Here is a 13,237-nt window from a genome sequence, read left to right as displayed (position 1 = left end):
AGGCAGCTACAATTTTATGCCCCTTGACAATCACCATGGGCTTTTCCAAGTCTGTAATTTACTGCCGTCTAGAGTCAATAAGATCAAAGTTCAGTGTGAACGAATGAATCTCTAAATTCAACATGCAACCCTCCTCCCACCTTTCCCCTTCTCTCAACCTTTCCTTCCTTCCGCCATTAATTTCATGTTGCACATTATTAGAGGTGAAATCATCATAAGTAACCTCCCTTCTACATAAAGTATTGGACCATGAGATATTGTCATATTGTGGTTTTATTGTTGTAATTTAATTAGCATATTGTTCGCCTCATGGAAGTACTTCTCCTGGGACATTTAGCATCAGAAGCATTTCTCACACTGTGCTGTCACACCATCATCTCTTGTTTTTCTTGTTTTTGTTTTTTTTATAGCTCTGGTTGGCAGTGACTGCAATAACACTGGGCCTTCATTCATTTTCTGAAACTGAGAAAAAATCTATGATTTTCTCATTGAGTCACATCACATCTCTTAAGATGAATTTGTCTATTATTGTAAAAAAAAAAAGGATTATTCGCTCACAAATGAGGTTTTTTGCAAGACCGTGATATATAACAAAGACTGTGTGTGCTGGAAGTTAGTTAACCGTATTGACTGTATTGAGCTGTCACAGTGTCAAGGCTGATTTCATTATTGAGTGAGAGAGTTTAGGATGTAGATGTCAACACATTGGCCACCAGCCTGCTGATTTACTTTGGCATAAATCTGTGCTGTGATTTGAAAGAAAACCGGAAACAGACAATCTATCATTTGGAGGAAGTGAATTTCCTTTACCCTCCATGCAGGACTAATAAGGTTAATCTATATTTTTGGAGGTCATTCCTTTTCTGTTCTTCTTAGTTTCTTTGTGACTTTGTACCATTTAAAAAAAAAACAAATTAGGGTCAGTATACAGCAGGTGAACATAATCTTTGCAGGTCATTTTTCCAACTCTGCTTGATTAGTGATGTTATTCAGAAAACATACAGTCAAAGAAGACAAAGATACAGAGACTGAGACAGAAATAAAGACAGACAGGGTGGACACTCACAGACAGGGACAGACACACAGCGTATTACTTTACTGCCCCTGGCAGTGTGTCAGCCAGTCTGGAGGGAGGGACAGGGGCTGGAGGAGGTCTGATTAATGAGTGTTACTGGGTGGTGGAGAGTTTGTGTCCCCACTCACCCCTGTGTCACCAGCACACTCAATGGCTTCATCAATTTGTAGCCATTAATCACGTCAATTAGCAAGAATGAGGGGTGGGTGGGGGGGGGGGGGGGGGGGGTGGGGGGGTAGAAATGGGCTTCTGCTGTGCCATCTGTGGATAGCTTCACATGGGTGAAGCAAGAAGTAATCACTTCATTCATCTGCTACGTCTACGTCTACAAAATGAAAACAGTACTGTGTGTCGGATGTTAACTAAGGCTTTAACTGATATACAATATATATCTTATTTTAACTCATATATAATACAGCTATGACTGATTAACATTTTGCTAACATTTGCTAATTAGCACAAAATACAAATCTCATCCCAAAGTTGATGGGAGTGTGATTAGTTTTGCATGTACTTTGCGTAATGGTGCAATTTGAAAAGTTGACTAAAGTTATAACAATTCTTCCTGATGGGAACATTAATGTATGGACTGCATTTCATGGAGATCCATTCAATATTTCACCAAAAAACAAATGTTTAAACTTCATGGAAAAGTGATAAAGATTGCCAAAGTCAGAGGGGGAGGAGGGAGTCAGGGGACCATGACTGCCTGTACAAAATGTGCCAATCTATCCTGTAACGATATACTGGAAAGGTACAGATTTTGACCTGCCACTGGCCCTGCATGAAAGGAGAGGGGATTTACCAAAGCACCTTAAATTTATGTAATATCATGGCAATCCATCCACAAGTTGTTGAGATATTTAAGTCTGGATCAAAGTACTACGGAATGCTTTAGTTTGATAGATTTTTTTTTTTTTCTGTGCTGAGCTGAAAAATGTTCAGTAGATGAAAAAATCCTGCAGTACCAGAGGGCTTACTCATATTGCTCTCCTATTCCCCTGTCTTGTAAAGAAGACACAGTTCACTTGCATTACTAAATTTGAGCAAGTAATAAATCATCACATTCTCCCTGTTCATTTGTCACTGCGCCTACAAAAGTCATCATGTCTTCTGTGTGTGTCTGTGTATTTCAGGCAGTGTCTGCATGTACGTGTGAACACAAGCAGCTGTGGAGTTGATAGGGATAAGCAAATAGCTGCACACACATCATTAGGTGCTCATTTAGGAGCGCAGGCAGCTCAGGATCCAAACAGACGTGTGTGTGTTCACAGGTCTTCTTATCATGAATCATGAATTTGGGAATTGATGTGGGATCTTGGAACCAAACTGGAGTAAAAGTCCACACTGTATAAACCCTTACTTACCTCAGAGGCTGAATAGCCTGTTACTTTTCTGGCTGCATGACTTTTACAGAGGCTGCTTGGTGAAACAGTGAGGATAACGACTCATCAAGGAGTTCATATGACGTTAATATGAGTTCAACACCTGGTTTTTCATTGCATATTACTGTAACTAATTAAATAGTTCAGGCTGCTATTAGACAAGCAACATCTGGGGTGGAAGAGGCCAAAGCAGAGTAGAAAGAGAGGAGATACTGGCAGAAGGCAGACCACAACAATAAGCAGAGAAGGTGTAAAGTAAGGGCAAGGGGGGATCAATTAGGGAAATGAAATCTCATCGTCAGCGTGGGACGACATACATCAAGCCATGACAGCCCCTCCTCTAAGCCTGTCAGTCCCGCCTCTGTCAAAACGACCAATTAAAGCAAAGCTAATTCCCCCGTTAACCTCTAGATAGCCTCTGTCGAACACATCCTTCTCATGTAAACCAGAACACTGCACTGTGTGACAAAAGTGTGTTTTTTTACTCACTTTGTAAAGGGCGAGTGTCTTAACCCAGTGCTCGAAACCTACAGAGCACAGAATGTTTCCATTTTCCTCATGAACATATTTTGATTTTTTTTTAAAAAGTGGTCTCTTTTTGTGAGGCATTTTTATTATCCCGCTACCAGCAGCTGAACATTTTTGTCTGTACTTTATTAGACTGAAATACCCATATTGCTGACTGATCTCATAAGCTGACACATACTTTTTTCCTCGGAAAATCCATTTTTATTTAAGTTGTTATAGTCCATGGTTTAAATCAACAGCTGAAACAGGAACTATACTGCAGCCAACATCATGGTTAAGCAAGGGGAAAAGCACTATACAGTATCTTTCAATAAAATCCATAGGAAAACATGTCATTGTATGTCACCAATTCAAAGAATAGGGTGTGAATCTTGCACCGCCTCTTTAACCGAATTACTTTTAAGCCATAAATCATCATGCATCTAAATACACATTTACATGCACACTGCAGTAACATCCCTACAGAGTGCCACACACCGACTTTAGAAAACCAGTAACCTACACACATTACTAGGATTACAAGCCTCTCCCTCCAGCCTTTCTATTTAATCTTCCTCACTTGAACAATAAAGGTGTGTTTCATCTGAATTTGTCAGATGCTGGCGCAGCTGAGAGAGGAGAGCAGAAGTTAACAACAGGAGAGGAGAGATGATATGGCAGTGTCAGGTGTGGGAATGATAAAGAATCACATGTGTCTCTTTATCACCTAACCCTAAACCTTCCAACCCCACACACACACACACGCGCGCACACACATTTGAAAACACATGCACGCAACTGATCTGATTAAACCCCACAAATATAGATTGGTGGGAGTGTCCGTGGACCACAAGGCTAATTGAACTGTCTTCGTTCTGAGAAGATGAAGGGCTATGGAGAGGATGATGGGGACTAGATTCAACAAGCAGGAGGAATAGTTACAGAAAGATGCGTATGAAGAAAGAAGAGGAGGAGGAAGAGCAGCTGCTGAGGGAAGCAATTCAACCAGATTTTTCAGTCCACCTTTTAACTGTATTCAAGTTTGAACGCTCAGAAAAAAAAGAGGTAAAAGAAGAAAAGTAGCTCAAAATATATCTATATATAAAATATATATGTACCTTTTCACTCCTTTTCCATTGTAGAAATGTATTTTCTTCTAGGATGACAATGTCTCTCAGTTGGGTGGTTGAGCCGCCACTTTGGTCAAGGCTGAAATACCTCAGGAACTACTGGATGGATCCAAACACAGATCTTCAAGGTCCCCAGAGGATGAATTTTGTCGTTCAGAGTGCAATGTCTTCACAACAGATCCATGGATTCCAAAAACTTTGAATATCCATGAGCCCCACATAATTATTTGTAATAAATTTGGTGATCTTTTAACTTCTATTCTTAGGCACAAAAATAAAAATCATCTCGCTATTTTGAAACTTTTGTACTTCACTTATGATGTTACATTTCCAAAGAGGAACACTCCATCAGCAGTTTGATGAAGAAAACTCTGTATAACTGAAACACCAGCATCTCTGAAGCACAATAATCCACCAAAAACAAACTAATAATCAATAAATAATTTATGTTTATCGCTGGGAAACAAAAAAATATATCCTTAAAAGTGCAACTTAGACATTCATTATGCACCCAAATCTTCTTAAATACTGTATGTAGAGGACAAATTAACAAATGCCTGCAGTTTTGTACAAGATTTTTTAGCGGTTCACAGCCTTGGTGGTTTTGTGTCGTAGGAAGAACATGTTTGAGTGACGAGTATTTTGGGATCCTGACCCTGCAGAGCGTCTGGGTGTCCAACAGAGCAACAGATGTTTAACTGCTCTGTGCTGCCTCCACTCTGCTGCCCCATCACTGCCCCTGTCTTTGTGTATTAACCAGCTCTACGTGTGTCTGTCTCCTCCTCTCATTCACAGACCTCTGTTTAGGACTAATTATCTATGTGCCTCCTCTCCTCTCTCCCTCCACTTCTACCCTGAGGCCTCATCTCATTCTACTGTCATCTCACTGTTTACTGTTCTAAGTAATAATCATCCAATCTCGGCTCTTCCCCTCCCACCTCCCCTTCTCTCCCTCCTCTTCTCCTCCTCCGCTCCTCCCTCTTGTCCTCCTCATTATGTCCCGGTCTCAGTTGTGACGGCCGTCATTAATCAACTCATTTTAAACGACGTTGAACCTTGCAACCCTGGACACCCACCCCTCTTCAACCAGGAAGTGTTCTATTCCTGCGGTCCATTAGGCCAACCAGAGCAAAACTGAGGCATGACAATAGACACAACAATAGAAACCAAAAGCAGATATTAGACTAGATTCCACAATAGGACACAGACAGAGGGAGAACAACAGGCCTTATTATGCTCTATCTGTTGGGGATTTTGGGGGATTTGCTTCTTGCCTTAATGTCTCCTGGGATACATAGTCATATTTTACTTTGCTAATTCACTGGCCCTTGTTATCTTCGTCACTTACATCTGTCAACTGAGCAGCAAAGCTCATTCGGAAAAATCTGAATATGTACCAAGGAATTAGTATAAGCAGTGCCCCTCATCGCTGAAGAAAATACTGATATGAACTGAAGCTGACGTTGCATCAACAGCAAAATGAAATCATTTTTTAAAAATTAAAATCTATTTAAAATGTACTCCATGCACTACATGTTTCTGTGCACCATGCTGAAATGGTGTCAACCTTTTTGCCTCCTAACTGTGGTGGGTTGACAGACATCGCCCACTGGCTTAACCTCTTTTACATTTGTATATGAATGGAGACAACATGAATGGATCTTTTACAGCTAAGGGTAGAGAGGAGCAATGGCCTGAGTTGTTGTTCTGTGTCTCCCAGACTCGCTCTTGTCTATTTTGACTCTGTGGTCTGCATTGTTGCTCTCGTCTATGTAGGCCTGTATGAGTGTGTGAGAGCATTTGCAGGCTTACTTTTGTGTCTGTTTGTAAGGTGGCTTAAACCCAGCAGTGGCTATAAGAAGATACTCACATCTCATTTGTCACAATGCCAAAATTACATGAGTGTAAAGGCATCTGTGCCTCTCCATAGTGTATTTTGACAAAAGGAGGACCAATATAAACCATATATAAATATATATATATATATATATATATATATAACTGTTTGGTCTTTGCCAACTTTAAACCATATTTTTAAATGTATAAAATGTGAAATATAAATCAATTTATTATACTGATTTCAGTATGAACATGATGGGCGGGCAGACAACCAGTGAAAACATCTGTACTGCAAATATAAAAATTAAGTTTATTTTCTTGAAGATATTTGTTTTACATAGATTATTGTTTTACAATAATGATCCTAAAAAGGCATAAAATTAAGACGTTACAACCTTTCTGCTTGTCACACAGACCTAGCCTGAAAACCCTTATATTCACCTTTTCTGTAGTTAGTGCTCTCTGCCATTGTAGGGCACTGTGCGTTTCTCATTTTCACCTGGTGGATGAGATTTGTTCCTATGTATTAATCTAAAACATACTTTTCTGACACTGCAGGCCCTGACTCCTGACCTGCCAAAGATGGAGGTCTTCATCTTCAAATTACATTGATCAACAGTGTTTCCATGTTTTAATCAGACAAGACACAGATAGGTCAACCTCATCCTTGCACCAGAGTATATTACTGTACAAAGTATCAAGTTATGACTGCTATCTGTGGTGAATAGATAAATGTTACGTGTATGGGTTATATGGACACAAAGACTCTTTTGTCAAGGGCTGTTAATCTTGCAACCTGACCATAAATCCCAATTACATTATATCACCAAACATTATAACTCTTAGTGGTGTGAAATTTCAGACGCTGTGCGCTTTGTCTTTATCTACAGGACCTTATCACAAATTATGTGATATTTGTGCTCGGATACAGTGTCATCGTCAACACTTTATTAAACACTGTAATATATCATTTCTCTCCCTTATCTAACGGAGAACAGATCAGTATTAATTATTTTACAGCAGGTGTTTACAACCTCTATTTTTTTTTTTTTTTTTACTATGACCATGTGACAAGGGCAATGGGGAAGAATGTCTATTATTATTTTGTAGAACTTAATAACCTTTGATCTGTAATTGAATCACTTCTTCCTGCTAAAAGACGAATAGAAAGCAAATAAAAATGTGCTATGAGTAAAACTTTGTGGATTTGTGGATTTTATAGCTCAAACGTGTCTTTCAACATACAATTAAACAACAAATCAAAAAAAAAAGTTTATCTAGTTTGCAATGCATTGCTTCTATTTCTAAATTGTTCAAATATGCATAACTTGTACACATTTCATAGTTTCACAGATCTAAACAATATGTCAGCAAAAGCATGACAACATTAAGAGTAACATGGAGTTGTAAAGCAGGCAGTCTGACAACTCTCTGCACCTCTTTCTTTTAAATATCTTTGGCTTGGAGTCCACTGTGGTCTACATGAGTATATGCCTATGGGTCATTGTGAGTCATTGTAATGATAGATGATGTAACTTGTAAATTAGTAACCTGTGTCTCCTGTGAGATGACTTTAAACAAAGAACATCAAAACCTCTTACATCTGTGTGTGTAAGACTCAAATGTGGAATTGCACTTAATCAGCATTTGTTTCGGTTTCTAAATTCATTACACCAAGTCTTGTCTATGGCTGCCATCCATGCTACCACAACAGTGCCATAACAGGAACAAATGAATACTTGGTTGTTCTATGAGTTGGAGGACTGTGATGACTTAAAAAGAAAACTAATGTCTGAAAACCTTCATATCATGATACTCAGATAATCATTTACCTAGATGCTCACACACACATGCCTGCACACACCCACATGAACCCTTAGGTCGTTTAGTTTATATGTTGGCTAGTTCAGCAGGTGTTGGTGTGTTTGTCTTTGAAGTGAGAGCGTTTTTTTTTCCCAGGCCTATGACTGTCTCTTATCGGTCCTGTATAAACCGGCAGGAAATCACCAAACTGTGGTAAACGCCTACGTAAATGCAGTTTGTAGGCTTTAAGTGAAACTTAAGAGGTCCACCTGACACAATTGTACATTGATGGTGTCTCAGTGAGCCTGTAGTCTTATTCATGAGAAATATAAAAGTTTTGTCAGGTTCTCTGTGGTTCGTCTGTGGTTCATCTGTGGTTTCCTGATGGTGGAACAAGCTACCGTGTGCTGTCAGAGCAGGGCTTTCCCTCTTAACCACTTATCTCTTCCAAAAGTACCTCCTGTCCTAACACCTCTCATACCCTAACATGCCAAACTAGCACTTACTATGCACTCTCGGTGTATTTCTTTAACTGACCTTACACTTATTGAAAAGATGTAGTACTAAGTACTTACACCAAGGTCTCCTACTGCACTGAAACTTCTGTGATGTTCCTCGCTTGTAAGTTCCTTTGGATAAAAGCATCTGCCAAATGAGTAAATGTAATGTTATGAACTATATGCACATATCTGACTTGGAAGAAATCTTGATTGCATATACAATTTGTATAATAGGGCCTAAACAACCACAGGGTTTTATGTCACCTGGTGATGCTTTGTCTGTGAGTGGCTGTGGTCTGCAAGGGGAGAAAATGAGTTTTCTTTCTGTCAGTTTACAGCTGCTTTATCTGCTCCATGATGTGGTGATGACCGATAATCATAGCAGCAGCCACTGATAAGAACTGTTGGGTTTCTGTCAACCTTAGCAGGCCATAAAATCTAATGAAGATTTAGTTGTAAACTGACAAATTTCGTCATCTCTCCGAAGTGAGACAACAGCAATTAACCCAATAAAGTTATAAAGTGTGTGTGTGTGTGTGTGTGTGTGTGTGTGTGTGTGTGTGTGTGTGTTTGTGTGCCATGCTTGTGAATGTGTAGATACATTGTGTGATTGCAGACCAGAGTGAGAAAGCTTGATCTCAAACTGACAAAGAGGTAACAGACAGACACAGACAGAGCAAGAAAGAAAGAAACACACAGTGTTCATAAAGAAATAGCTGGAAATGAAATAAAATTTCAGTTGCTATTACCTAGTTTTTGAACCTCATATTTGTAACATGAGCACAATGAAAAGTAAACACATCGATTTTTTGCTGTTTTTTTTTCAATTATATTAATAGGGGGTGCATGAATGCCTAGCCTACAACTGACCCTTCAGGAGAAAGAGTATACCCTGCCCCTGTGCTGCAGGGCTCTGGCCAATCACAATGGAGCAGACTTTACAGCGATATTGAGTGCGAGTGATTTCTCAGCCTGCTGTCGGGGTGTGTGAAGTGGTTTTTACGCGCATGGCACAAGTGGAGTGTTACAGAAAGAAAACATATCTTCGGGGAAGAGGAGTGATAATTGAGCAGTTTCGGCAAACTTTAAAAGCTTAGGCTGCACAGTGTGTTGAGAAATTGGAGACCAGTTTAAAGTACATCAGAGGAATTCATTTCTTAAATTCACGTTAACTTTTTGAAGGTCAGTATCACGTAGATTAACACCAGCTGTTCACTGGAGACATCTTTGAACAGAATGACTGCCACCATGGAGAAATCCAAAAACTTTCGCATCGATGCGCTGCTGGCGCAAGACGTGGAACAGAGGACGGACGGCGATGGTGCTTCCCCTGGGTTATATTACAGCAGGAGCCCCGGCGACAGTCCAGTGTCAAACCGAGGTTCTGAGACGCCCTCCCCTCATCCAAACCCAGCGAACTCCTCTCCAGCCAGGACAGGAGTCCTGCACAAATCCCAGCTCTTCAACCTATCCCAGTCAGGACTCACTGCTCTGCATCAAGGGGGTCTCATCGGAATGTACCCGGGCTCCATGTACCCTCTGGGGGCCCTCGGAGGCCAGCACCCCGCCTTTATATACCCTGGCTTTACGCAGCTGGTCCAACCATATCCGGAGCAGCTAAAGGGGGCCACCATGACCGGGACTCTGCCACTGGAGCCCTGGATCAGAGCCGGGTTGATGTTACCCAGATTTGGAGAATATGGAGGTGCGAAGCTTTCACTCTTGCAATAATAAACTTTGTGGATGGGGTAGTATAGGCTACAGCCTTGTTAAACTGACTTAAATCTTTTTAAGATTTGTTTATATAAAAGCTATGTATGCATGTATTTCAAATCTAAAATGAAATACAATCACTGGCTGTTTTTCAAAAGAGCTAATAGTGAATATTAACACACACACACACACACACACATATATATATATATATATANCTTTTTAAGATTTGTTTATATAAAAGCTATGTATGCATGTATTTCAAATCTAAAATGAAATACAATCACTGGCTGTTTTTCAAAAGAGCTAATAGTGAATATTAACACACACACACACACACACACACACACACACACACACACACACACACACATATATATATATATATATATATAACGTATATTTTATTTTCTCTAAAGTAATTTTTCTCAATTTTTTCAACCAATTTATTTAAAAGTTAAGTTATATTGGCTAATTTACACAAAAATCTTTAAAACAATGTAGGATGTTGGAATTAAAAATCAAATCTATTAAAATTCATGAAATCCAAATCAATTAAAATTCATAAAATCAAATCGATCATACATTAGTTTCCGTTTAATTAAAATTTTTATTTGTCAAGGCTGTTGTTTTTTTTGTCCAGTGTCAGGAGGCCCATGTTATAGGGCCTCCTGACACCTGCGTGTTTATCTTGGTTTTGAAAGGACCGTGACATTGAGATGCTGTCGCTTAAGGACAATTTATCTCATAAAAATAACTCGCAACATTTACGGTAAAGGTAACACCTGATATAGACCTACCACTTAATCAATTGATAACATTTATATTGTTTTCATTAAGGTAATGGAGCTCTGTGATGGTTTATTACCCCTCCAAAGCAATATCCTCTCACCAAGACCTCACATCAGGGCAATAAATGTTGACGAACAGAGAGACAACAAGATACATAGACAGGAAGACAGACAGGCAGCCAGGCCACTGTCATCTAAACTATGAACTTGGAAACAAACTGGACGATTGTGGGATTTTCATTTGAATATTGATTTGAAAAATATCCTTGAATGAATGTTTTCTTTCTTTCTTTCTTTCTTTCTTTCTTTCTTGCTTTCTTTATTTCTTTCTTCTGCTGTTGGCATCTTTTGCTCATAGGCCCACTATAGTAAATTGGGTATTGTGTTCTTATAGAAATAGATGAAATATATGATAAAATGTAAATAATGACAAACGTACAGTATAACCCATCTCTCTGTTGCTCCTTGTCTCTGCTTCTCTCTCTGTTTTTGCCCCTCTCAGCTCAGGCCCAGGCAGGTTTGCTGGGGAAGTGTCGGAGGCCCAGGACAGCGTTCACCAGTCAGCAGCTGCTGGAATTAGAGAACCAGTTCAAGCTCAACAAGTACCTGTCCAGGCCTAAACGCTTTGAGGTGGCCACTTCACTCATGTTGACTGAGACTCAGGTGAGGTAGCAGTCACCTGCCAAGATTACAACAGTGACATCCCTTCTCACAGCGCTTACACACACAGTGGTTACTGTAGTACCTACTCTTTGATAGGTAAAAGATATATGGACTACGAATAAAAGTGAACATAACTTTTTCTCAGTTCTACCAGCTAAATTTAGGAAAAAGAAAAACCATCCATCACAATATATGTTTTATTTTTAAAACATCACATGGCTTTTCTTTCCAGCCAAGACTTCATCAGTTGGCACCTCAAGAAGGCTATTGTTTCTCTCTTGAAATACATACTAAAGGGGAAAATCAGTAATACAAACATGGTAACATTATATTATTCACTACATGATAGATTTTTTTCATTACAATGCATAGTTAGCTTCCTTCTCATCCTTTTTCCTTTGAAAAGCAGCTGAAAAAAAAACAATATTTCATCACATATATGGGCACAAGATGTTTTATGTGATTTTGGGTAAAACAGCTGTTAAATAGACCTCCAGGTTGTTGTTGTTGTATCTGCTTATTTTATTTTCTGTTCAGATATGTGCCTGCAGGGTAAATTTAAGCTTGCTTACCACCATTCTTATTTAAGACAGGGTGAAGATGTTTTTTTAAACCTTTTTCTCTCCTGTGTTCTTTCACCAGGTTAAGATCTGGTTCCAGAACAGACGTATGAAGTGGAAGAGAAGTCGCAAAGCCAAGGAACAAGCAGCCCTAACTTCCTCACTGACTGATACAGAAAGAAATGGGATGGACATACACAGTGCCAAGCCTCAGGGTGACTCACACAGCTCAAGCCTAGAGGATGAAGAGGAGCTTGACGGGGAGGATGAGGAAGAAAAAGAGGAGGCAGAGGTGCTGAGGGCAGGCTCATTAGGCCCTGTAGGCTTCATGCGGCATGCTGTAGGAGGAGCAGGGAACTACAGCTCCTATGTAGAGGAGGAGCTAGAGGAGGGCGGCCCAAGAATAAAAAGCAGGGTTTTTCCATAGTTGTAAAATTTGGCATGCTTTATGTCTTTTTATGTTTATTACTCTTGAGAAGACAATACACAATCCACAGTGCCATATCTTTGTCTGGCGCTCCCAAAATAGCAAAAAGTTATTATCTGCACATTGGGTTGGATATCAAAACAAATTACGTCAAACCAGAATAATGTCATCTTTGTGAACCTGGACGGGATGATGGTAAGGATTTAAAGGCCAGCAATCTCTCTGAGTTGTGACTTGAGAATCAACAAATAATTCTGTTTATAATTGGCATTGATGTGCATGAATTACTTGTGTTTTAAACAATACAAACAAATTGAAATTGCAATAAACTAACTAATACATGAAACTGAAACTGTATGAAGGTGGGTGGGATGGGGGGACTTTAGCACTTTCATGGTAGTTAGTGGATGAAGAGACAGAAAATTTCACCTGGAGATGTAAGGAGTGTCAGTGTTACATTGTTATCAGTGCTTCCTAGTCTGTTACAAATATTGGAGAAATATTCGACTAATATTGTAAACTTTTCATAGGCAATTTTTAAAAAGACTTTGATTCACATTCACCCAGTTAAATTTATGGGGCATTATAATGGTGTGACAAGAAAAATGCTACTCAGGCTATTGTAGTTTTTTGACTATATGGTCATGAAGTTTTGTTTTATAGTATTCAGCTCTTTGTTTTGTATTATCTTTCTGAAACTGCATGTTTTATTTAGTTAAAGCCACACCCAAAAGGAAATGGCTGCATGTACTGTATAGTAGGCAATTCTAAGTTTACTGTTGATATGGCAATTTCCCTGTATTTTGTAAACTATTCTCATATTAAGTGTGGTGTTGTCAATATA

The 13,237-nt window shown here is 39.3% G+C and overlaps 1 protein-coding gene across 1 annotated transcript; it reads left to right on the top strand.

The window, feature by feature from the left end:
• Positions 1-9,475: 9,475 nt before the first annotated feature.
• Positions 9,476-12,393, top strand: LOC111218838 (motor neuron and pancreas homeobox protein 1-like). Its single transcript, XM_022741313.1, has 3 exons — positions 9,476-9,944; positions 11,246-11,406; positions 12,049-12,393. Exons 1-3 carry the CDS (start codon positions 9,476-9,478, stop codon positions 12,391-12,393), a joined length of 975 nt encoding a protein of 324 aa, XP_022597034.1.
• The last annotated feature ends 844 nt before the right edge of the window (positions 12,394-13,237 follow it).

The sequence above is a fragment of the Seriola dumerili genome, unplaced genomic scaffold (assembly GCF_002260705.1).
Source record: "Seriola dumerili isolate Sdu_G_001 unplaced genomic scaffold, Sdu_1.0 BDQW01000052.1, whole genome shotgun sequence".
Taxonomy (NCBI): domain Eukaryota; kingdom Metazoa; phylum Chordata; class Actinopteri; order Carangiformes; family Carangidae; genus Seriola; species Seriola dumerili.
Note: the sequence above shows the minus strand (reverse complement) of the source record. Positions and strands in the feature narration are given on the sequence as shown.

Bases quoted from the DNA above. Each gene is read 5' to 3' on its own strand.
- LOC111218838 (XM_022741313.1), top strand. From the start codon at position 9,476: ATGACTGCCACCATGGAGAAATCCAAAAACTTTCGCATCGATGCGCTG. The intron at 9,945-11,245 runs GTGCGAAGCTTT...TGCCCCTCTCAG, and splicing joins CAGATTTGGAGAATATGGAG to CTCAGGCCCAGGCAGGTTTG. The intron at 11,407-12,048 runs GTGAGGTAGCAG...TTCTTTCACCAG, and splicing joins TCATGTTGACTGAGACTCAG to GTTAAGATCTGGTTCCAGAA.